The sequence below is a fragment of the Oncorhynchus masou genome, chromosome 15, assembly GCF_036934945.1.
Source record: "Oncorhynchus masou masou isolate Uvic2021 chromosome 15, UVic_Omas_1.1, whole genome shotgun sequence".
NCBI lineage: Eukaryota > Metazoa > Chordata > Actinopteri > Salmoniformes > Salmonidae > Oncorhynchus > Oncorhynchus masou.
In genome coordinates, this window is record NC_088226.1 from 7,809,861 (window position 1) to 7,835,694 (window position 25,834).

The following is a 25,834-nucleotide window of genomic DNA, read 5'->3' on the forward strand; positions in this document are numbered from 1 at the left end:
AGAAATAGGATTTTGGGACCAGTGTGAAAACAGAGGATTTTAATTGATTTCTACCTAGAACAACCCCCCCCCCAAAAAAAAAATTTTTTTGACATTAGGCTGTCTTACACTCTTGCCAACGTCGTCCTTGGAGGAGACCAGGTCCTCCATCTCAGCACGGAGCAGCTTGTTGGCGCGGTCCATCTCATCCTTCATGTCAATGAGGGATTCCAGCTCGCGGGTCAGAGCCAGGGCCCGGGTCTCCTTTTCCCTGGCCTCAGCCTCAGCCTTGTCCCTCTCCTCAGCATAGCGGCATGAGATGGTCTTCTCCTCAGCCAGCATCTAGAAGTAAAATGGAGGAATGTCATACTACACTTCAAGACCCAGGTTTTACCTTAATAGTTATGGATCTTCAGAATCAACCCTTCCAAGTAGTTTACCCCCCAGTTTGAGTGAATTGTGGACAGTAACCAGGTTTCCTAGCACCTTTAAGCAAGTAAAGTACATGTCTGGTATAAGGAAAATATTTTCAAGGAAAAAGTGACAGGCTTGATGGAAAACACAAATCTGTCGACAACTCAAAATACACTAGACAAGATGTGATGTTTTTGTGTCTAAAATTAAGAGAGAAATGGTGAAATGCCTTTATGCACAAATATTGATATAGTAACCATCATATCAAAGTAAACTTGGGAGTAACGCAATGACGTGTGGTCCTCCCACTACGACTCGGGAAAGCAGTTTACTAGGTTCGATGAAGTAAGTTGGGATGAATTTCACAGGGTGGTGAAAGTACATAGTAATGAGCTTGATGCTCCTTTCCAATAATATTGAGGGCCTTATTCTGGTGACATGGTCGATGCTTGGCTGCCGTTTAACAAATAAAAATCCTAACTCTGTCCATAATAACCTTTTGTAGGTAGCTTACCCGCACTGTATCGGCGAGCTGTTGGCTAAAGCGCCCGTATCAAGGCCAGAGCAGGCACATTCTTTGTAGAACATCCCCCCCCAAAAATTAGGAAAACCCATTTAACATATCTTTCTTTTTTCACCCTCGGTACATGGGAATTTACCCACAAAAGTTATTTTTATGTGCACTATGTCGTCACGTACAGCCTTTGATTCACAACAAGTCAATTTGATGGAAACATCTCTGCTGGTAAAATGCATATTGTTTTTATGCAGAGTTCTGAATATTTGCATGAAAATCTGTCACAAATTGGATGGAAACTTAGCTAGTGTTACAACTAACCTGGTCGAACTTCTTCTGCTTCTTCTCCAGGTTGGTTACGATCTGTCTGAGGTGGTCCTGGTCCACCACCATGTCATCCAGCTCCTGCTGCAGACGAGTCTTGGTCTTGTCCAGTTTCTCAAAGGCACTGCACTTCTCCTCCATCCGCTGGCCGAGCCCCTCCAGGTCCCTCTGCAGCCTCTTCTTCCCCTCCTCTGCGCTCTCCAGACAGCCCGCCTCCTGCTCAGACTTCTTCTTAATCTCTGCCAGCTATAGGGGGACACAGCTTGTCACTCAAACATTCTGTGGTGCGGTTTATGGTTCTGGTGATGTGTTGAACAAAAACGTTCTAATACCACATTTGCATCAATCCAATTTTAAGGTGTATGTTGCTGTAAGTGTGTATACCTGAGCCTGCACGGTGAGCAGCTGCTTCTCCACATTCCTCTTGCCCTCCTCCTCCTCCTCCAGCTGTTCTCTCAGAGTGTTCTGTTCATCCTCCAGCTGACGCAGACGAGTGCCCATGGACAGCTTCTGACGAGTCTCCTCCTGGAGCAGCTCCTGTAGGTAGAAGAGAAACACCGGCACAGTTATAGCAGCTTAATGACTGAGCTTTTACAACCATGACACAACTAGTGCAATATTGAATACTTGGATCCGTTGTCATCTATGGAGTACTATACCTGCACATCCTGCAGCTGAGACTCCACAGAAGAGCAGTCCTTGGACGCTTTGATGGACTTACCCTCCACCTCACTGAGCAAGCCATTGACAGTCTCCAACTCAGCCTGGGGAGGAACACAAGAACCAACATAGTCATCAACATTGGCCTTCCAGCTAGTGTACAGGCCATATGCTCCAAATCATACCTGAAAGGAGATTAATAGTACTGTACCTGCATCTTGGCCACTCTCTCTGCCAGCTCAATCCTCTGGCGCTCGCTCTCTCCGTGTTTGACCTGTAGCTCTTGGACCTGGCCCTCAGCCTTCTTCCTGCGGTGCTCAGAGTCCCCCTTCCCCTGCATCAGGGTCTGCAGCTCAATGGCCAGCTCGTTACGCTCACTCTCCAGGGCCTGCTTAGTCTTGTCCACCGACACCTTGTTCTGTTAGGGGAGGGCAGAACACCAGGGGTCAGTGCATGTACAGATGCTGTAATACACAGGAATTATTGAGGGTGTATGTATATATAAATAACTCACTCGCTTGGCCTGCTCCAGTTGCTCGTTGAGCTCGTCAAAGGCCTGGCTATGTTTCAGTCTCATCTCCACCACCTGCTGCTCGTGGACCTTGGCTTCATCCTCTAGAACCTTCTTCAGCTGGTTCACCTCAGTCTCACGCTTTGTCCTGACAGACAGAAGTAGAGAAATTAAGGAATTGGAAATTGTCAGATTGTGCGCTAAGCTAAATACTGGGAAACAAGGAAAATAAAGCGATTTGAGAGTCTGAGAACTGTCATCAACTCATGAAATAATTTTTCTAGAAGGTCAACATGAAGGCATCTCAATAGCATCTTATTTCACAATAAACCAGTTTCATTGAAACACAGTAGCCGACTACGTCACTGATCTCCTCCGGGTGTCAGTACCTGAGCTCTTGCTGGGCAGCGGTGGAGTCCAGTGTGTCCTCCAGCTCAGTCTTGAGGGCCTCCAGCTCCTCTCCCAGGTCCCTGCGGTTCTTCTCAGCCTTGGTGCGTGCGGCCCTCTCTAGCTCCAGGTCCTCCTGCAGCTCAGAGAGCTGGGCTTCCATCTCCCGGATCTTCTTTTGGGCCAAGTTCTTCTGGGCTGCCTCCTCCTCAATCCTGAGGGGAGGAGAGGGAAAATGGAGGGAGTTATAACATTCATTTTGCCACGAAAATACAATTTACAGAGTGATCACACTAAAGCCACTATGTATGTGATTGCAGAGATCTTGTAGAGATCCACCTGGCCAGGGCTGCCTGCAGCTCCTCCTCCTTCTTGGCCAGCTGGGCGCGGAGCTCAGCGATCTGGGCCTGCAGCTCAGCTATCTGGTCAAGGAGATCAGTAGAATCTCCCTCCAGCTTACGCCGGTTCTTCTCCAGCTCCTGACGGCCCTTCTCCTCCCTGCGCAGGCGGTCTAATAGAGAAGGAGAACGTGTTGAGGAAATAAGAGCAACTTGGTCAACATGGTGTGTGTGCTCCACCTACCCTCTAGGTCAGTGATCATGGCCTCGTGTTTGTTCTTGAGTTTCTGAAGGCTCTTGGACTTCTCCTCCTCCTCAGTCAAGTTAGAGGTGAACTCAGAGATACGCTCCTCCATTAGCTTTTTCTCCTGTGGGACACACAACCAGGAGTTCACAACATAATTGTATCCATCCACACACCTGTCTGCCCATTGGTTGTATACGGACCTTCATGAGTTTGTTGTTCTGGTCTTCAAGAACCATGACGTCCTCCTCAATCTTCTTCAGCTTGGAGTCTGTGGTCACCTTCTCCAGCTGCAGCCTCTGCCTGGCAGCCTCCTCCTCATCCAACTGCTGCTCCAGGTCCTACTCACACACACAGGAGGGGAAAGAGTTAGTACAGTGTGTACCTGCCATGCTGCACACAAAGTGTGTGTTGGTTTGTGTGTGTCTTCACCGTGATGTTCTGCTGCATCTTCTTCTTCTCTGTCTGCAGATGTGTGGCTCTCTCCTCCTCCTCCTCCACTCTGGCCTCCAGGTCATGAAGGATCTCCTCCAGCTCCTGCTTCTTTGCGGCCAGACGGGCTCTCATCTCCTCAGCCTCGGCACACAACTCTGTCTCAGCCTGCAGTTGCTCCTGCAGGGCCTGCTTCTCGGCACTCAACTGGGGGAGACAGAAACAATATGGTGTTACAGGTTCATGAATGCATTTTCAAGTTAGCTTGAGCAATTATTGTTTCATTATAAAATCAACATGTCACTTCAGGGTTGTTTCAGTGATGGATGGCCTCCATCTTACCTGGTGCTGTTTGACCTCCATCTCCTGCAGCTGTATCTCAGCATACTCCTGCCTCTCCTTCACCTTGCTCAACTCATCATCCTTGGCCTGCATCTCCTCTTCCTGCCTGCTCACCTGCAGCAGGGGCTTCACCTGGGGAGGGGGACAGTTCAGAGGAGAAGAGAAAGGCAGTTATAGGCCAGTATTCCCCCGGGGGTCTGGCTGAGTCGAGTAGCATTGTATAGGAACAACATTAGCATAAGTATGTGTACCTTGGTGAAGAGTCTCCACCACTGCCAGTTCCTGAGTTTGAGGTAGGCAGAACAGTTCCTCTGGATCACCTTCATGGCGGTCAGCTGCTGCTGTCTCCTGGCAAAGGCCCTGCAGAGCAAGCAGAGAGAGCGAGAAACACTTTGGTATCATCCAAATACAGTTATAAGACATCAGAACATTTCCACTGCAGCCATATGATAGACAGTTGGAGTCAGGGGGTCTCCTTACTTGCGGGCCACATAGCCTCTGCACCAAGCCTGGAAGCTGATGATGACGTCAGTGATCTTCATGTCTCTCTCCTCCTCCAGGTGGGCCAGCACTCCAGCCCTGAAGAACACCTTACTCTGACCAATCCTGAACAGGTTGGGATCCAGCTCCAGGCTTTTGATCTGACAGGAGGGTGAGGTATACAATCAGCTAAACTGACAACATTCCTCTCTTCATTCTAAATGAGTGACAATGTTCTAGAACAAGATATAATGCCCTTCTCTTACCATGAGCACACAGGCCTGTTTGCCATCCATGAAGCCCTTGGGGATGGAGTTGGGAGTGAGGATCTCATACCTTAGAGAGAGAAAAGGTATATGCATGGGCTCAGTGTGACTCAACTCACTAAAAGCAACATACACAGCATGATGCAACAACAATATGAGGTTAAGTTGGGGAACTGGTGAAAATAGACATTTGTATACAGCCACAGTGGGAGTGTTCACGGTACCTCTGTCTGAACTCCTGGAAGACGATACGGTTGGGGAAGCCCTGTCTGCAGATACGGATCCCCTCCAGAACACCATTACACCTCAGCTGGTCCAGAACCAGGTGGGGGTCTAGCTTACCAGCCTGTAAGGGAGGGAAGAAAGGGAACATGTTTAGATGTAAATAAAAAAAAGCTGCCAACACCACTAACATAAGCTGCGGGTGTCTATGTTGCGTACTGTGTTCGATGGCATCTTGAGAGAAACTATTGTTTGAATGTTTTCACTGGTGGAGTTGATCAACTGGTACCTTCTTCTCGTGGTTGGGGATGATGCAGCGAACGAAGTTGGGATTGGTGTTCCTCAGAGTGGCCATGAGCTTGGACAGCTGCTCCTTGTAAAGCTGGCCCACCGTGCGGAACATGCCCTTACGGGTCTTAAAGGCACCAGGCATCTCAGACATCCCTGCAACCTTATCCAGGCCCACGATACGATCCACTGAGAGGGGAAGACAGAAGAAAGAGGAGAAAGGGTGCCGTGAGATAGGAGGCTTTCACATGAGGATATCTAACCAGGCAAACTCCACACAGTGAAAACAAACCACAACATAATACATGAAGCAGAGTATAATGGTGATGGGGGAGATCCCATCTCTCCATGGGGGATGGTGAGAGAGATGACTGACGGGTTCAAAACCAGTGACACCACAACACTGGGTGAATGCAGAGAGGATAAATACAGTAGGAAGGGGGATTTGGGGAATAAGAGGGGTCACAAAATGCCAGTGAAGCGTGGGGGGGGGAAATCACACTAGAACGAGACGCAACTCGATGCAGTGAGTGAAGTGTGTGTAGGTAACTGCTTACACTATGCGACCAGCTTCATGTCAAATGTGTGGTGCGAACCAACATACTATGTGGAAATCAATGTTTGTGACAAACTGTGCATTTGTGGGCATGTTTTTATTGGTGACGACGGAACCAAACCCATGCAGTATATACCCATTGCTGCAGTACCCATGAGCAACACCAGGGGTCCCAAACCACACTATTACACAGAGGGAGAGAGGAGAGTCCAATGAAAGAGCAACAAGTGGCAGATCTCACTGCACACAGAGCTGGGGGGGGGGGGGGGGGGCAGTCATTACAACCCCTTGTAAAACAAATTAGATCTAATAAATCAACATTGAGCCACATGGAAAACAGGGTATGAGCACAGGATAAAAACATAGGCAGTTGATGCTGAGAAGAGGGAAAGGTTCATATTAGTGTGAACATAAGGATGAGCAGAATTGGAGTAAATAAAGGAGACTGAAAATATATGAAAAAAAACAGTCACCTGAATCTGAGTGGAGAAAAGGAAAACGCTGATAAAAATAAGCTCTCTGAGACCTCTGTAACTCTGAGACCCAGTAAGAGGGAGAATAACAGACAAAAATGGGTCGTACAGAGGAGCAGATGGATAGAAACCAAAACAGAGAGTGAACAGGTAAGAACAATGGTCCAGGCACCAGACATTGGATACGAGACAAGAGAGAAAAGTGGATATGAGACAGGAAGAGACCCTTCACTGAAAACATAGCAGCAATTCCCAGCATGAAGGTTAATCCACTTAAGTCGGTTCTTCTTACTGGTTGCTAACTCATCATTGGCTGAACTCACCATCCTTCCAGAGTTCAGACACAAACTTGTCAGTGGACTGGTTGAGCAGCGTGGCCACGTTGTCGTTCAGAGGGTCCATGTTCTTCATCAGCCACTCGTCAGCCTTGTAGTCCACCTGAGGAGACGGCACAACATATATAGACAATACTATTACACAAGGTTTGCCTGGGACATGATGTCCAAGTGCACACAGTTTAAGCAGAGTCTAAACGTCGCCTTCATTACTGGTCCGTTTACCTTCCCGGCGTAGTGAATGATGCAGAAGTCAGCCTCATCTTTCAGTTTCTTGGGCTTGTGGAACTTTGAGTGGGTGCCCTGCTCCTGCAGGACCTTCTCCACAAAGCTCTTGTCAGTGGCTTTGGGGAACCAGCACTCCTCATCCAAAAGGGCCAGGATACCAGGGGGGCTAGCCTGAGGGAGAGCAGAGAACAAGGCTTACAGAGAGACCAGGGAGCCTGGAGGTGCAGAATAGCATGGGACTGAACTGAAAGAGATGGAGGGAGGGAGGAGGAGAGAGAAGGGGAGGTAGCAGGTGGAGAGATATGGGAGAAAGGGATGAGACTGTAGGGAGTGAGGTTAACCAGGAGTTACATACAGGGAAGAGTGAGTGAGAAAGGGAGTATACAGTACATTATTAAAGGTAGGGAGATACAAAGGGTCAGAGGGGTAGACTCACAGGCTTCTCAATCAGGTCGATGCAGGGCTGCAGGTCCAGGCCGAAGTCGATGAAGCTCCACTCGATGCCCTCCCTCTGGTACTCCTCCTGCTCCAGGATGAACATGGTGTGGTTGAACAGCTGCTGCAGCTTCTCGTTGGTGTAGTTGATGCACAGCTGCTCAAATGAGTTCAGCTAGAGGAGAAAGAGAAATTGTCAGAAAGTGCATTCACCATGAACAAAAACTAGGAGGCTCAAGTGTCTATTTGTCCCCTTTTCCTAGTCTGCAGTGATGTGAAAGAACTAGACAGGTGAAAAAGGATTCCCTGTAGGCATCCACCCCCATTCTGTCTTTGTAGATAAGTGGAAATGGCGAGAGAAGAGGAAATCACTTTAAACAAATATACCCTCTGGGTCTTACTCAAGACATTGTAATCTCGTTGGTCTTTCCCCCACTCCAGTTTACCTCAAAGATCTCAAAGCCAGCGATGTCCAGGATGCCGATGAAGGAGGCTCCCTGTCTCTTGGTCTTGTCCAGGGCCTTGTTGATCCTCATCACCAGCCAGCGGAACATCCTCTCGTAGGTGGCCTTGGCCAGGGCCTCCACTGCAAACTCAGCCTGTTCCTGGGTCTGGGCCTTCTGCACGTAGTCCCTGCCCACCTTGATACGAGGGGACAGGATGGCACGGGTGAAGTCTGTCACGCTCATGCCCATCAGGTGGCACACCTTCTGAGCAGCTGTGATAGGGAGGGACGGGGGACAGAAAGACATAGGGTTGAGAGGGAGGGATCCCCCAGGGAAAAACAGTTTGATGCCTACAGCAGTGCATGGAGCTAGACTTTGAAACCAGAAATAAATCACTTCGAAGCGCGCTTTGAGGCAAGCAACACCGAGGTACGCAACACTGAGGCATGCATGAGAGCATCAGCTGTTCCGGGCGACTGTGTGATCACGCTCTCCGTAGCCGACGTGAGTAAGACCTTCAAACAGGTCAGCATTCACAAGGCTGCGGGCCCAGAAGGCTTACCAGGACGTGTGCTCCGGGCATGTGCTGACCAACTGGCAGGTGTCTTCACTGAAACTAACATCATGTCCCTAATGGAGTCTGTAATACCAACATGTTTCAAGCAGACCACCATAGTCCCTGTGCCCAAGAACATGAAGGCAACCTGCCTAAATGACTACAGACCCGTAGCACTCACGTCCTTAGCCATGAAGTGCTTTAAAGGCTAGTCATGGCTCACATCAACACCATCAACCCAGAAACCCTAGAACCACTCCAATTTGCATACCACCCAAACAGATCCACAGCCGATGCAATCTCTATTGCACTCCACATTGCCCTTCCCCACCTGGACAAAATGAACACCTATGTGAGAAAGCTATTCATTGACTACAGCTCAGCGTTCAACACCATAGTTCCCTCAAAGCTCATCACTAAGCTAAGGATCCTGGGACTAAACACCTCCCTCTGCAACTGGATCCTGGACTTCCTGAAGGGCCGTCCCCAGGTGGTCAGGGTAGGTAACACATCTTCCACACTGATCCGCAACACTGGAGCCCCCCAGGGGTGCATGCTCAGTCCCCTCCTGTACTCCCAGTTCACCCACGACTGCATGGTTAGGCACAACTCCAACACCATCATTAAGTTTGCAAACGACACAACAGTGGTAAGCCTGATCACCGATGAGACAGCCTATAGGGAGGTCAGAGACCTGGCCAGGTGGTGCCAGAATAACAACCTATCCCTCAACGTAACCAAGACTAAGGAGATGATTGTGGACTACAGGAAAAGGAGGACCGAGCACGCCCCCATTCTCATCGACGGGGCTGTAGTGGAGCAGGTTGAGAGCTTCAAGTTCCTTGGTGTCCACATCAACAACAAACGACAATGGTCCAAACACACCAAGACAGTCGTGAAGAGGGCATGACAAAGCCTATTCCCCCTCAGGAACCTAAAAAGACTTGGCATGGGTCCTGAGATGCTCAAAAGGTTCTACAGCTGCAACATTGAGAGCATCCTGACTGGTTGAATCACTGCTTGGTACAGCAATTGCTCGGCCTCCGACTGCAAGGCACTACAGATGGTAGTGCATACGGCCCAGTACATCACTGGGGCTAAGCTGCCTGCCATCCAGGACCTCTACACCAGGCTGTGTCAGAGGGAAGCCCTAAAAATTGTCAACGACCCCAGCCATAGACTTCTCTCTATTACTGCATGGCAAGCTGTACCGGAGAGCCAAGTCTGGGACAAAAAGGCTTCAACAGTTTTTGCTGCTACTCTGTTTATCATATATGCAGTCACTAACTATACATTCATGTACATACTACCTCAATTAGCCCGGTTTACCAATGTGCGGAGAGCAGTGGTTGGTTGGGCTATCTGCATTGTGTCCCCCCACCCACCAACCACTCTTTCACGCTACTGCTACTCTCTGTTCATCATATATGCATAGTCATTTTTAACATACCTACATTTACATACTACCTCAATCAGATTGACGAACTGGTGTCTGCATGTAGCCTCCCTACTGTTATTTTTCACTGTTGTTTTATTTCTTTACTTACCCATTGTTCACCTAATACCTTTTTTGCACTATTGGTTAGAGCCTGTAAGTAAGTATTTCACTGTAAGGTCTACACCTGTTGCATTCGGCTCACATGACAAATACACTGATGTGATTAGTTAATTCTGGTGGACTGAAGTGTATAATCTGCTGGTCAGTAGAGTGTAATTGACAGATACTAGGATCTCCTTTTTAGGATCAAACCAGCCCACATAAAGGTTTGCTGTACCTGTGTCATCAGGCATGGAGGCCTGGTCTGAATGGCGCTCCTTCTTAAAGCTCATGTTGCCCAGCTGGAGCACTGAAGACACCACCTTCAGTAGACCTGCATGAGGAGACCAGAGGTTAGAGTCACACCCGCCAAAATAAACCAGTGAGAGGGTAGTGTGTCCCGTCCTCCCCCTCACCAATCTGCTCGTCCTCTGGAATACCCATGATCCTAAAGGCCTCCAGGGTCTCGGTGAACAGGTCCTTATCCTGCTGGCCAGGGATGGTCACGTTTCCATTGACCAGGAAGCGGTAGTTGTTGTAGCCCTCCAGACACAGCTCGGCTGAGGGGAGCACAGAGTTATTAAATCTGATATGCACAGTTAGCTGTACTTGATCAAGGTGATAATGGAGGCTTACAACGCAGTTTGTCTCCAGCACCAGTGAGCATGTAATAGAAGACATGGAAGGTCCTCTCGTCTTTGGCCTGGCGGATGGCACGGGACTTCTCCAGCAGGTCTGGTGGTTAGACCGTCAAGGAGCCACTCATTCAGACTGGATTGTGAGCTTCTACTGGCCAGGGCAAGTGTGTGTGACTTACTTGTTTAGTTTACTGTAAAGACAGGTGTCTGGAGTTAATTCTGTAGGCTATAGATTGATGTGTAGTTTATTTAACTAGACAAGTCAGTTAAGGGCGGCAGGGTAGCCTAGTGGTTAGAGCATTGGACTAGTAACCAGAAGGTTGCACGTTCAAACCCCCGAGCTGACACGGTACAAATCTGTCGTTCTGCCCTGAACAGGCAGTTAACCCACTCGGCCGTCATTGAAAATAAGAATTTGTTCTTACCTGACTTGCCTAGTAAAATAAAAAGGTACATTTTTTTTTTTAAAGAAAAAAATTATTATTTACGACAGCCTACCCCGGCCAGACCCTAACCTGGATGGCACCGGGCCAATTGTGCACCGCCCTATGGGACTTCCAATCACAGCCAGTTATGATACAGCCTGGATTCAAACTAGGGTGTCTGGAGTGACACCTCTAGGACTGCGATGCAGTGCCTTAGACCACTGCGCCACTCAGGACCCCAAACTATTGTATATTTCAAATGAGGGAGTGAATTTCATTGTGGTTAACATAGTATGAAGGATACAGGTTTCAATGTTGGCCCCCACGATGTATCCGTTGACGTCGAAGTTAATCCTGATGAATTTTCCCTGGGAGAGAGAGAACATAGTGAATGACTAAGGAAGCAGGAAATACTTGTCCAACAGAAAAAAGAAAAAGCATCGCTAAGAGATTATTATTTTTTTATTAAAAAAAATTCTTACGAATCGGGAGGAGTTGTCGTTCTTCACAGTCTTGCCGTTTCCAAAGGCCTCCAGGATGGGGTTAGCTTGCAGCAGCTGCTTCTCCAGCTCACCCTAGAGGACAAACACAGAACCGCTCTATCAACCAATGACTTTATCCCATTGAATTCTTTAAACCACCACCTCCTTATAAGGACACATCTAGATTAGTACAAATTCTATAGTGACACTAACAGGACATGCCATTTGTCATTTCTCAGCAGTGGGATCAAACAGTGAATACCTTTGGTGATTCCAATGGATGATTCATCGTCACGCATTGTGAGAACTACAGTCATCTGCTTTTAATTTACTCTAGTTTCACTTCATTGTGAGGATTTCAGTTGTTTAAACATTTGATTTGTGTTTGGATGTTCCCTTTCTACGCCAAGTCCATAATTTAAGTTAAGAATTCACACAACTGCATTACCTTACTTATGGAGAAAATAAAACAAACTGCATGCAGACCATTGAATATCACAACACCCGGGAACACATACACAAGTACACAATACCCCACACACAGCGCAGTGTTAGTGCCCACACCTTGACACCCAATGGACGACCCTGCGGCCCTCATCAGTAACCCTTCACCCAGAGTAACCCCCAGACCCCATGCAGAGAACTGAATGTCAATATTCACTAGACTGACATTAAGTATACACAACCCCTACAGCCAGAAATCTGTACATAGTACACACTGAGCTCTACTGCAGACTGTTGTTGTACAGGTGGATCCATGCACATGACTCCATCTAAAATGCCACTAGTAATACTACAGTGAATTTCAATTTTAAAAGGATATATACATGGACAGGAAAGCCTACTGATAACCTTCAAGAGTCTGCTACAGCTGAGGCTGTGTCAACATGTGAGGAGCTTGATGCATATTGGGTGGAAATCACTTCAATCCACCCAATAAAAATACAGACCTCACACTAATATTCTTACATAGCCTAGCAGTTAAGAGGTTGGCCAGTAACCGAAAGGTTGCTGGTTCGAATCCCCAAGCAACTAGGTGTAACATCTGTCAATGTGCCCTTGAGCAAGGCACTAACACTAATTGCTCCTGTAACTCTTCCTGGATAAGAATATCTGCTAAAAAAGACTGCTATAGTAGTGGCTTTGTCAATGTTATCAATCTGAGGAGCTCACTGAACCTTTTTCCTGAATCTTCAAGGACAATGTTTAAAACCAATCCCTAACTAATCCTATACATTACACCACTATGAGGCTTTAAACGGTAGTAAGGAGCAGGGAATAATGGATATGATGACTGGTAGGAAGCATCCCCAGTGAACGAACACACGTATACAATTAGTCCACTGGTATCACAATGCACACAGCAACTCAGTGAGTTTGTCCAGAGATCTTTAAAATGGTGTAGACGAAGAGTGAGAAATGGAGGGGGAGCTGTGAGAGAACGTTGACCAGATCTCTGAACAGACACACTGGAACACACACACAGCAAGCAGACATGGAGTCGTAAACACATCAAGCACACTTCTGGAACCACCAGGGGGAAAACAAAGGATCAACAGCGTTATGCAAAATCCAGCCAGACTTGTCAAACTGCAGAGCTGTTTACTCATTAAAAATCTTTAAACATAGTATTTAAAGAAGATCAAATCAACAATACAAAAAGGGATGCCCTCAGTTTTGTCTGGCTGAATTCTAATGGCAATTTCCCCTTTAATAAAGAAGATTCCTTCCTCTGGACTGACACTGGTCATGTGTACACTTCCAAGTGACCCACTAGCCCACCACAGAGCACGCTCCAGCAGCACGGGGGAGGAGGGAGAGACAGCGCAAGAGCCAGGAAGAGGGAGGAAGGGTGTGGAGGAGGAGATCCAGAGATGTGTGATGGGAGAGGAAGGAAGGGGGTGAAGGGACAGGGTAACTCACATGTGACAGGAACGAGCTGGTCTGTTGATGGGAAAAGAGAAACACACAACCTCAAAGGAATGATAGATACAGATACTGGTCTGCTTTCAGAAAAGACTGGGCCTCTCTTGAACCCTGTAGTCACAGCTGCATCTATCACAGGGGTGGCCAACTACAGCACTGCAGGGTTACATTTTGTCTCATGGCTTTATAGAGTTGACCGGAGGTCACTTTGATTCAGCTCAGCCGCTGGAGGAGGAATGTCAACAAAAGGAATAATATAGTCAGTCCACTGTGGTTTAGATATGACACTATGAACCAGCTACCAATGGAGTTTAATCTACCTTCTGCTGTGCTACGGTCAGTCTTAAAGAACCAAGACTGGCCCACCCTTATTTAGAGGTCCTCTATGGCACCATAGAGCGGTGTGACTTATAGGTGCTGCTTCTATCCAAGACCTGGAACAATATGGCGATGGCTTGACAATGATGTAATGTTAAGTACCACTGGCAACACTATTTCTCAAACGCACATACAATCACAGTACAAGTAGTTGAACATTGAGGACTCCGAAAAGCCTGGTCCTGAGCTGATAAAGGACCACGTCAGAGAGTGAGGGAGAGGTCGAGAGCATGGTGGAGAAGAAAAAAAGGAATGGGAAGAGAGTAGAGGGAGAAACAGAGAGGAGAGGGTAAAGATCAGAGGGAATTATGAGAGAATAGTAGAGTAGATGAGGACTGACCTGGTCTTTCTTGGTCTTGTGGGAAGAGGCCACATGGGCCAGATACTGAATGACCTTCTTGGTGTTCTCCGTCTTCCCAGCACCAGACTCTCCTCTGTGGAAGAGAAAAGGAGGACAGAAGCAAAAAAAATAAGTCAATCAGTTGTCAGCAATATCACAACTAACGCTGTAATATTTCAAGGTTATGTTGAGAGACAAAGATTTGCTGTTCATAGGGTTTTGTGCTCAAGACTCACGTGCAAAGAATGGACTGGTCTTCACGGTCTGTGAAAAGAGGTGGGGCCAAGATTTTTTTTTAAAGGTAGATATTTCATGGTTTAAGTTTGGATTGAACAACATGAGGGGACAGTTGAATTCAATAGTGACAATAGTTTCTGCTACTATTTGTAGCCCATCATGGGTGCTTGTTGTGCAGAGGAACTTCAGTTCCATTGTCAGAACTGAAGTATGTTTTTGCCAGCTGGCTTTAAATAAAATGTGAATTCTTCAGTGTGTATTTGTTAACTCAGGAGCACATGCACCACATTTGTCTCTGAAACAGGAAGTGCATTGGTCACACAGGAAATCAATATCCAGCTTCCTGTGAATGGAAAGGGTGATGCCTTTTAACCAACAAGTCAATGAACCATCCCCATGCAAATACTGCATGGTAACTCCCTCTTCTAGTTAAATGATTCCCTTTACTTCAATGGAGGCCAACAATGGACTAACAAGACAAGAGGGAGTGAATGGACAGCCTGACAAAGCCAAACAGTACATCAAGATAATGGGTCTGGGAAAGAGTACTGAGAATGTACTGTATGTAACCTACATCCCCTTACAGACTGACTAATGGCCTTTCCTTGGTTATGGAAGGCAGGAGCCCTCAGAAATCTAGGCTAATTCTTCACTACTTAAATGCAGACTTTTAGAGCCAAGTCTGCCTGGAGGAGTCGAAACCGATTCATATCTTATAGGCAAATTATCTTACTAAACATGGATGGTAAAATACTACCAATTACCCTTGTATTCAGATGAGTAAAATTTGCTAGGTTACTTACTACGATGTGGTAAAAAAGGACCTTTGCTTACCCTGCATCATGCTCCTGTAGGCCGTGTCAGTGATGGCATAAATATGGGGGGGCATTTCATGCCTCTTCTTGCCCTTGTACATATCCACAATCTCTTCTGAGTAGATGGGCAGATTCTTATAGGGGTTTATAACCACACAGAAGAGCCCAGAGTATGTCTGTGATACAAAGAGAAACACTTGTTAATATTAGTTACTGAACATACATGCGCTCCTCCATCCATGTCCTGAACCAAGAACACTAGGGATTATACAGTCGGACTTGACTGGTCTTATTACAATGGATTTTGGCTAGAGACGTCATTTCAATTAAAATTCCACTGTCGATGTTAGTGAGAGATTGCAGTAGAATCACTGACCTGCCAATGTAATAGTTTAAACTGACTGCATACTATATCACTGATGGTCTACAGCCAAAAACAAGACTGGACAGATGTGAATGGGGAAATCATAGTGAACATTATCTTCTGAATCTAACCCTCTCGTCAACACCAGCTCCATACTTTATTTCCCAATCTCCCTCCCTGACTACAGCCAGAGGCTGGGCTAGATCAGGCATGTTTCACAATCACAAAGTGCTTCTACCAAACAGTGACATCAGAGGTGATTTCACCCCAGCCCCTCTGTCCCTTTCCATATACCCCTCTAAACCCTCATCTTGGTATGGGCATCTGGAGAGTCTCTCCTCCCCACTTCATTTATGTTCATCCGCCCTCCATATTTCTGTTTCCTTCCCTCTCAGCTATATTCCTGTCCTCCCCATTGCGCCGTGCCCTTGCTTCTGGTCTGGTAGTTGTCTCTGCCTCTCCCAAGAGGGGGGTTTTCAGAAGGGTAGCCGGTCCTGTGGCGTACAACACGGCAATACCCAAACCCCAAGAGGGCCAGGGTGTCTTGACTTAACCGGGTCAAAGCCCAATGTAGCAGGCACCAAATCACTCCCAGTCGTGGACAGAGGGATAAATGGCATTATGGGGGAACAATAATTAGAGCACGCAATAATTAGAGCACGATTTACATTCCATATCCATTTAACTTCCAGCTCTGCCTGAAACTCAACTCTGAACAGCTTTACTCCTCCCCCCGCATTGTGTCCCTCTTTCCTTCCTCCCCACAGAGAGTATTGTTCCCTGCAGATTCCTGTTTACAGCAGTACCCCAAACACAGAAGGAGAGTAAGAGAGGGGAGCCAGAAAGGACTGAACATACTCGTATGTTTGGTAAACAGATTACAGCCTTTCGTTTGGGGTGGCAACCTGCACACAATGGGTCATCTGACACAATGGGCTTAATGGTGGTAATGAGGCTAGGAAGGAGGTCTACCTGGTTTGGAACCAGGCCAAGTTGTGACATGAGCAAAGTGCTTTCATAACCAGCATTAAGCAAAACCTTGGATAACATCTAAATATTTTTTAAAGAGTCAAATATTATCAGCTCTCGTATTTAAAAAAAATGTTTAACACCTTTATTTTACTAGGCAAGTCAGTTAAGAACAAATTCTTATTTTCAATGATGGCCTAGGAACAGTGGGTTAACTGCCTTGTTCACGGGCAGAACGACAGATTTGTACCTTGTCAGCTCGGGGATTCGATCTTGCAACCTTTCGGTTACTAGTCCAACGCTCTAACCACTAGGCTACGCTGCCGCTCCGATGAGGGGGCAAGAGTGAGTCAGAAGTGTTCACATGAACACAGAGTACTGATTGACACTTGTATCATACAATGAGGCAAGGTCCTTCAGTTCAGTGTGTGCCTGGGGTGTAATACTCACGTAGATGAGGCCAGAGTAATATCTCTCCTTGAGGTTGTGCAGCACAGAGGCCTCATTCAGGCAGGTGAGCTCGGCCATGTCTTCCACTTTGCTGAACTTGGGCGGGTTCATCTTCTGGATGTCGTCCTTGTTGACTTTAACCTTCTTGCCAGAGTCTGCCAGCTCCACCAGGCACTCTTCACCTCGCTCCTCCTTCACAGATCCCGCCTCGAAGCCCAGCCGCTCCGACGGCACCCACACCAGCTTCTTGGTGGCCCAGTCTGCCTGGGCCAGAGGGTTGTTGACCATGTTGCGGTCCACATATAGGAACTTGTCTGCGTCCGTCGCCATGGTTGCTGTGGAAAGAGACCCGGAAGTTGGTTAGGGCTGGGAAATAGAGCATTTAGTTGTAGTACCAATTCAATTTAGTTAGACCTCAACCAACAAACCTGATGTAAATGAGCAACAGTCCTGACAAACTGAGCCAAGTTAACAAAGACTTCTCTTAAACAACAAAGCATTATCTTGCATCAATCCCCAAAACAATGTGGGCATGAACTGTCATTTCCCCATTGCGTCAATCTCTATCTGCAATACCCATGGGATTGTTCGGAGGTAAAGATAGCCACTGCCCAGAAAGTTTGTTGGGTTGTGAGTTGATGTCTGTCAGAGAGGTCTGGTCCCTGGCCGTTTGTCTTGATGTAATGTCTGAGGAATGCAGAGGTCACCAATGTTTCCTCTACAACTTGGAGTGCTCAGGTTCGGTCAGTTCAACATAAAACAAACTAATCTCAACGAGGCCCCACGTTTCTGGCAACCACTACGGATGCTAATCAAATTACGGGGCGCACTCCCTCTCCAGCCAAGGCGGCCTCTAACAAAATGTAACTTAGTGCTGTAAAACTTATTTGTGGTAATGTGCAACATGTGCTGACCATCTCATCCAAATTCCCGGTTTTGGGAAAGACTTCATTGATTACATGCTTGGAGGAAAATCTTCAAAACAATTTGCGATTCACAACGTTCAGTTTCTAGGTATGAGGAGCACGTCAGAGTGGGAGGTGAATTGACTGTTGTACATAATGAGGCCTGAGGAACCTCCCATATTCAAAAACAAAAGTTAGAGAACATTCAAGGGACTTCAAGTCTAAATATTCCCCCCCTCCCCCAAAAAATGGTGTTAAAGGCCTAAACACAATGTTCAGTCTTGGATCTTGTTTACAAAGCTTGTGTAAAACACAACCACAATGCCAGAGGTGAGCGACATGGCTTGCAGGCCCAAACAGGACCGGTTCACAGCTCATAAACAACATCTCTAAGTCATTGAAGTCAGTTCCATGGTGTAACCCACATGGAGACACTAGACAAGTATTACCAGAATCCAGTGGGGGTGAGGGACGGGTAATTCATAACGTTTAGCTATACACAGAGGTAGAGATAAGGGAAGGCCATTATCTGAACGTTCCAATAACGGGAGCATTGTGCTTTCCCACCACCGCCAGGGTCGTTAGCCTAAAACTTTCCTTCGCTCCCTAGGGTAGAAATAAAAGTTGAAATTTTACAACTGGCTCTGTTATGTTTACATATTCAATGTTGCAAAACAGCAAACACTCAAAAAGGTTACAAGTTCAAGATATTTTTCCACTACCATACTTATGAGCTCTGTTTGTTGGCAGAGTTTGTTTGGATAATTTGGAAATGCAATTGGTGAAAAAACATTTGGGTGGGGAGGGGGGTTACAGGTGGCAAGTTCTCCTACATTGCCTGCAGTCAAAGATATTCTTACGAAATAGCACATCATTGAATGTGAGATTTACCTGCTGTAGAATGGGAAACATGTATTTTATAGGCATATTAACCTACACTGGGGGAAATGCAGTCTACTTGCCCTAGCCTTTGTGTGCAGTAGAGGTTTGAGAATGTACAGAGAAGGGCTGTACTGCATTGGATATGGGCATTGCTGACAGAAAGGGTTATGAGAAATACTAAATGGCACATTAAGCCTGATGTACGTCAGGCAACCAGGAAGGGAACCAAGACTGTAGCACCATTCCTCTCCCTCAGAGCTCCACAGCTGACTTCCATCACAACACCCTCCCCTTTCCCAACTCTGTTTCTCAACTCTTACTTCCCAGTTTCCTGCTTTAGAGTGAGGTACCCCACAAATGAGTCCCCCCGGACTCCTCTCGGTCAGCTCCAGTCTCCCTCTCCCCACCCCCCCTCTGTTTATCCAGTCTTCCAGGGTCACATTCCTCCCATACTGACCCTTTATCAGAGACAGGGAGCAAAGGAACACTGCACATTTCTTTCCTCTTACCACCATCAGTCTCTCCTGGTCTTCCCTTCCAGTCCTTCTGCCCCTTTTCCCCATCACAGGGTCAGTCAAGCCCGGGGGGTTTAAGGGTCGCACACGTCGCAACGAATGTGGATCTCCAGTTGGTCTACTGATCGTTCAGCACGCTGTTGATGTCTGACGGATCACATTTTTGCGCAATTCTACATGTAAAGTATTTTTTGGCAAAGTACTCTCAGCAGGCAAACACTATTGGTGTGTTCGAGCCCTTAAACACTCAAAATACATCACCTATCCCTGGCAGTGCACCCACAGGCTGTACAGTAAAACAGTTAGACTGTGTGCAGTGGTGAAGCCAGTGGCCTTCAGACAGTCCCTTGACTGTGGCAGGGCCTAACTATCTGCAACGTTAGGCAAACAAATCAGCAACCACACCAAGGGGCAGTCTAGTCAGTTCCATGCAGTCCTAACACAGCTAATGCCGACTTCAATAGTTAACTATTGTTTTCCTGCTTGGCAAAAACAAGCAGTGGGGAGTACAGCCTCAACACACCAATGCTCTGGGATTGATTACATTTACATTTAAGTCATTTAGCAGACGCTCTTATCCAGAGCGACTTACAAATTGGTGAATTCACCTTCTGACATCCAGTGGAACAGCCACTTTACAATAGTGCATCTAAATGATTCTTATAAGCGTCAGCTCGGCTAACGTGGGCGTGCAGCATGAAGAGAAGAAAAAAAACGTGTAGCCTTCATGAAAACAAACTCAAACATGCAGCTCAAACATATACAGGACATCTGTGAAGTGGAGGCAGGATGGGGGCCAGAGAGTTCAGCTTGCATGGTCTACCAGCAAGACATGGATAAGCCAGCAGGATAGGAATATAACCCAATGATATTGAACAGAAACAATGATAAAATGAGACTTCAAAAAGGAGAGCATGCAGCCGTTTTGGACGACCCTGGGGAGGGAGGGAGGGGGAGCAGAGGCCTGTGCCGTGTCCTATACACGTTGTCTTGACACAGATTAGTCCGTGACGCATCTCCATCCATCTCCTGAGAGCAGCAGGACTACATTTATAACCACATTTATTCTTTTCATAGTCATTCTATGGAAGGTGCTCTACATTGAAAGGTGAAGACGACCTAAAGTGTGATGGTCAGCCGTTGCCATTGATAGACACTGCCTAGCCTGTACATGGCATTAAGAGAACACTGGGTAGACCCACGTCTTTAATTATGACTCAGAGTCCCCACCAAAGTCCACAGCTTTCTGTCTGGCCACCAAAGTCCACAGCTTTCTGTCTGGCCACCAAAGTCCACAGCTTTCTGTCTGGCCACCAAAGTCCACAGCTTTCTGTCTGGCCACGTCTTCACTCAACCTGGGACGCCACTAAGCCTGAAGCCCAGTACCGCGCAGCTGCAAGGCCTCCCCATGTCTTGTCACGTTAAACTCTGTTCAGCTGTACAAACACTCATCTATTGAAGGTTGGCTACATTGAGATTAGCCGTTCTGGTAGTTACTCAAGCAAAGTTACACATTAATGAAGGCGACACGTGGAATACAAGGAAACCAATCCCTCCTACAGTCCCTAAATGTTATCGGACCTATCACAATCAATGACTAGCCAACATGTCACTGAAGGCTAAGAAAACCAACATCTAGGAAGAGTGGTGCTTAGTCAGTGTAGTGGTCTACCATAGAAGCGGAACCCTGTGCCGAACAACAAGAGGGAGGAGAGAGGGTGGTTTTAGAACCGACGTCACAGAGACAAGAATGAAGGCACAAAGGGAGGAAGTAAAGAGTGTCCTTGTCAACGCCTGGCAGTCTCGTTAAAAGGGACACCAAAGGCTACTTGCTCTTCAGAGCCATCCCTCCCTCCTTCGCTGCTCCACTCATTCCATTCCAGCTCAGTGCCTTCCCACCCAGAGTTATGCTGAGTCGCTGGAAAAGCCAAGGTCTTGACCCTCCATCTCGTCAGTCAGCAACCAAAGGCAACATTTAAAGCCTGACCATATACAATAAGCCTTGCATCCCACCAGCCACATTATAAAGTGGTTAAACAGACGTGGCCAACTGGCAATGGTATGTCTCCATTGACTGGAATATTAATAAAACCGTTAATACATCCTCCTCTCATATCACATCCCGTCTGTCCTGTCTGTCCCTACTCTAGTTCATCAGATGGTCTCTTGTTGGGTCCAGTCTAGCATGGTCAGTCTTGAATGCATGTTAAGCTTCAACGGCCTATCCCTCCATCCCTTTCCCTCTGACCTTACCTCTGGCTTTCCTAGTCCTCTCCACTGTGACGCCCTGAGGGAGAGAGTGTGACCGCCAGACGAGGCCAAAGGGCAGGAGAGGTGGAGTGTGTTTAAGTTCATTATGGACTCAGACACCATCACTCTGCCTAAAACAGGGGAGGGAGGGGGAGCCGAGGAGAGAGAGGGAAGAGGAAATGACAGAGGGAAAACTGTTTTGCCATTTGTGGAACGTGGTTGTGTGAATTCTTGCAGATTGCGCCAGGGGACACCGTTGAAACGAGAAGTTCTCAGCCCTCTGCAGACTGTGCAGTAAATTAAGTCCTGGAAACTAACCACACTCCATGACAAACCCTTATCCACTATTTTTCCACATTCCTCACTAGAGATGCACGTAAAACTGGAACTCTAAGCAACCTGTTAGTCTAGCAGCACCATAAAGTGAATAACTGATTTGAACTGTCCAGTTTAGATCTAATGACAGACATTTCCTTTAGATTTGTTCTATTAACTGTACTGGTTGACAACCAGTAGATGTCACTCTGACAAACACCTAAAAACAATGATTTGGGGTCAAAGGGATGATGAAATGGCTCATATTTCTGTCGTTTTGACAGCCATATTGGACATGGTTGGCTTTTAAAATTTGCACCCACTTGCTGAACAAGCGAAAGCACATTGGATATTAGATAATGGTTACATAAGCCTTTTAACTGTTGTGAAAGAATGCTGGAGGGAGTCATACATACCCGCTTCCTTGGTCACTTAAATAAACATGTCTTTCTAAACCCTACTCAGGAGACAAAGCATCTTTCACCTGACCGTGAACACTGAACATTTCTTCTCATCATTATTTTCACTTAGGGGTTAGCAGACCAAAGGGAGGGGATGGTTTAGTATCTCCTCATCTCTGACTAGAAGTCTTATCTACAGTATAAGAGCACTCCCTTTGAATCACTATAGTCTAGGCTACATGAAGACAACAAATAGTGTGCAGCGTTTATGGAAGCTATTCACAAGTCAAAAAGCACTCACGGCCAGTTGAACATGTGCTGTATATGGAACCTGACCTGCATTTGTGTTGACGGAGAAATAAAATATGGAGTGGCAGTGAGAGGGACGTCCCTGTGCAGAGAGCATTTCAGTGTGAAACTGTTTGAGTGCTCAAGTTAACTGCTTTGGGCAATGGCCAGTCTGACACATACATGTATACACACCTTCAAAACCAAACATCAAGTGCGCAGATGACACAAGTTCTATTTTCTGACATGCAAGGTAGCTTTTCACCACCCACATGGTGTAAAAGACCGCTACCTATCTAATAATCTGCTTCTCGCCATTAGTTACATAGAATTTAAAAAATAAACACAATATATATAGTTTTGGTTTTCTGTTTCATGAGCTGAAATAAGTTTGCAGAAATGTTCCATATGCACAAAAAGATTCTCAAATGTGGCTACATCACTCTTCATGAGCATTTCTCCTTTAGCAAGATAATCCACCTGACTGGTGTGGCATATCAAGAAGCTAGTTAAACAGCATGATCATTACACATGTGCAACTTGTGTTGGGGACAACAAAAACACTAAAATGTTCAATTGTCACACGACACAATGTCACAGATGTCAAGTTGAGGGAGTGTGCAATTGGCATGCTGACTGCAGGAATGTCCACCAGAAATGTTGCCCGAAAATTGAATGTTCATTTCTCTACCATAAGCTGCCTCCAACATCATCTTAGAGAATTTTTGCAGTACGTCCAAATGGCATCCCAACCGCAGACCATGTATGGCATAGTGTGGGTGAGCAGTTTGCTGATGTCAACATTGTGAACATCCCCATGGTGGTGGTGGGGTTATGGTATGGGCAGGCAGGCATAAGCTATGGACAACGAAGACAATTGCATTTTTTTGATGGCAATTTGAATACACAGACACACTGACGAGATCCTGAGGCCCATTGTTGTGACATTCAGCTGCCTCCGTCATCTAATGTTTCAGCACGATAATGCACAGACCCATGTCGCAAGGATCTGTATACAATTCCTGGAAACTGAAGGCCCATTTCTTCCATGGCCTGCATACTCAGACATGGCACCCACTGAGCATGTTTGGGATGCTCAGGATTGATGGGTACGACAGCGTGTTCCAGTTCCACTAATATCCAACAACTTCACACAGCCATTGAAAATTAGCGGGACGACATTCCACAATCAACAGCCTGATCAATCCTATGCGAAGGAGATGTGTCACGCTGCATGAGGCCAATAGTGGTCACACCAGATACTGACTGGTTTACAGTAACTTTGTTGTAATATCCCAAACTGACATGACAGTTTCACCATTAAGGATTGCAGCTTTAAGAAGAGAATGTGACCCATGTTTATGCTGATCTGTGGCTATGAGCAGGTCTGTATACATTACTCAAATGATATTGACTCTCGTGTGGATTGACCTTTGCCTTCTACTTGCCTCTTTGACTGGAGATGTACTGTACATTGTGAGAAGGCTCATAAATATCAATGTAGCATAAACTGCAGTCCTGTCCAGATGATGACCTTTGATCAAATGCATCTGATATGCTGTAGCTAGCTGAATTATCGGGCCTAAAATGAATATAAAATCAGGATAGTTTACTTAGTAAAATTACCTAATTATAATGGTATGGTCAAATGTAGGGCTCATTTTTTTCTGGATTATCAGCAAGCATTTGCCCATGTTACTGCCCCTCATCACTGAAAGGGCAACTATTGTCCTGTAAATCTACAGTTAGTTTAGAGAATGTCACCTGACAGAAACATCTTGGGACTGACTGATGGCATCAACTCAAGAATCACAGCTACCACTGAACCTTGGATAACTGTGGGCCACTTTTGTGCCACGGTGGCCTTGACCCAAATGTTTCCAATTGAAACAAAAGCAAGTTGGTTCTACAGTAATCTACCTTAGCCAGGATGTCTGCATCCTAGCTGGCCTTCAACGCATTAACATTCACAGGCATTTTAATTTGTCCTGTATGATTTTAAGCAGACTTTTAGGCTAGACTACATATGGATCAAATGTGGTCGACCCACTGTTCATGAACTGACAAGTCAGTAAAATGTTAAAATGTAAGAGGATCACGACAAGTTAGACTAATCAGTTTATATCTAATAATAATGGTGAATGCCTTTCCAATGAGAAATGTTGAAATCCAGAGGATTCTTTTCAGATGTTGCCAGGGGTTTGATTCACAGTTCAGTGCAGTGAAAGCACAAACAGGATATTATGTTATCATGACAGGAACAAACACCCTGTGATATTGAAATAGAAAGACACCAGAGAAACCAAGGATGTATGCAAGAAAGTAATTAACTTGACTTTGCATACTGTTGCCTTCAAAAGATAGGAACCCTGTTCTAAGACACAGGCCTGTGTTTCACTTGAAATAACATGTTTGAATTAATGGGCATGATATTCAAATGTGGCCATATCTGTGGGGCAGATATTCACTCAGTGCAGTGGGAACAGACTTTTGCACAGGCCTGGACTGAGCCATGTTCCTATATCAGGAGAATTGCCCAAGCTGACTGGAGAACCATGTGTAATTTATGAGACCCGGATTGCCTGACGACTCAAACTGAATTCTTCCTATGCTCTATATTTGCTACACTTCAGCTTGAGTCTGCCAACGTTGAAGTCGTTTGTGGTGGAAAAACCAACTTGCTTTTTCCAGTGATTTGATCTCAAAACAACAAAAACAGTATCAAAGCCAATGACACTTTCAAAATGCTGGTTTAGGCCCATACCATTGGTTTCTGGGACCAAGCAGAATGGTTAGAACGGGTTTGTGTTCTAGTAACCTAACTAGCAAGTGTAAAAGAAACTCCTGAAACAAGATCCCCTACATACTGGTCTTGATGAGAAAACAAACTTAAATTTGCAGGAGGAGTTAAGATGGAGTCACATTGTTAACGTCCAAAAGTGGAAATGGCATCACAGATGCTTTCCATTTACCCTGAAAACACCCTTGTTGGGGACTCTGATTTCTAGAATGCTAGCCTCTGCGTTGGGAGGTACTCCGATCCAGACTCACGGTGGAGAAGAAACTAAATGTCAATGGGCGTGGCGTAGTGTTTACCCGGAGCAACGAGTTTGGGTAGCCAGGCAAAGTCCCTGAGGTCGAAATAATCGGAATCAAAGTACTGCAGCAATCTATAATTTCACAACACAAACTGACTAACCAAACCCAAATTACTGACAAAGCACTTAAATAGACTGGGGTCATTGCATATATAATGTCTGGTCGTGTAACAAAGTTCACTAGGC

At 46.2% G+C, this 25,834-nt stretch overlaps 1 protein-coding gene across 2 annotated transcripts in view; it reads right to left on the reverse strand.

Moving 5' to 3' along the window:
• Positions 1-25,834, reverse strand: part of LOC135555470 (myosin-9-like) — a 31,277-nt gene that overhangs the window by 4,392 nt on the left and 1,051 nt on the right. Inside the window, exons 2-32 of one of the 2 annotated variants that reach the window (XM_064987923.1) lie at positions 16,995-17,329; positions 15,231-15,387; positions 14,396-14,423; positions 14,160-14,253; positions 13,439-13,459; positions 11,516-11,608; positions 11,338-11,401; positions 10,607-10,705; positions 10,387-10,530; positions 10,209-10,304; positions 7,878-8,149; positions 7,433-7,606; positions 6,994-7,167; positions 6,757-6,871; positions 5,406-5,593; positions 5,119-5,240; positions 4,895-4,964; positions 4,629-4,789; positions 4,400-4,508; positions 4,149-4,280; positions 3,807-4,013; positions 3,578-3,715; positions 3,375-3,498; positions 3,132-3,303; positions 2,795-3,007; positions 2,409-2,553; positions 2,106-2,312; positions 1,894-1,998; positions 1,619-1,771; positions 1,232-1,480; positions 109-321 (exon numbers count right to left, since the gene is read on the reverse strand). In XM_064987923.1, coding sequence (XP_064843995.1) covers positions 109-321; positions 1,232-1,480; positions 1,619-1,771; positions 1,894-1,998; positions 2,106-2,312; positions 2,409-2,553; positions 2,795-3,007; positions 3,132-3,303; positions 3,375-3,498; positions 3,578-3,715; positions 3,807-4,013; positions 4,149-4,280; positions 4,400-4,508; positions 4,629-4,789; positions 4,895-4,964; positions 5,119-5,240; positions 5,406-5,593; positions 6,757-6,871; positions 6,994-7,167; positions 7,433-7,606; positions 7,878-8,149; positions 10,209-10,304; positions 10,387-10,530; positions 10,607-10,705; positions 11,338-11,401; positions 11,516-11,608; positions 13,439-13,459; positions 14,160-14,253; positions 14,396-14,423; positions 15,231-15,387; positions 16,995-17,324 — 4,569 coding nt within the window. In that variant the 5' untranslated portion in view covers positions 17,325-17,329. The remainder of the gene's footprint in view (positions 1-108; positions 322-1,231; positions 1,481-1,618; positions 1,772-1,893; positions 1,999-2,105; positions 2,313-2,408; positions 2,554-2,794; positions 3,008-3,131; positions 3,304-3,374; positions 3,499-3,577; positions 3,716-3,806; positions 4,014-4,148; positions 4,281-4,399; positions 4,509-4,628; positions 4,790-4,894; positions 4,965-5,118; positions 5,241-5,405; positions 5,594-6,756; positions 6,872-6,993; positions 7,168-7,432; positions 7,607-7,877; positions 8,150-10,208; positions 10,305-10,386; positions 10,531-10,606; positions 10,706-11,337; positions 11,402-11,515; positions 11,609-13,438; positions 13,460-14,159; positions 14,254-14,395; positions 14,424-15,230; positions 15,388-16,994; positions 17,330-25,834) is intronic. The other variant, XM_064987924.1, reaches the window with a different exon arrangement.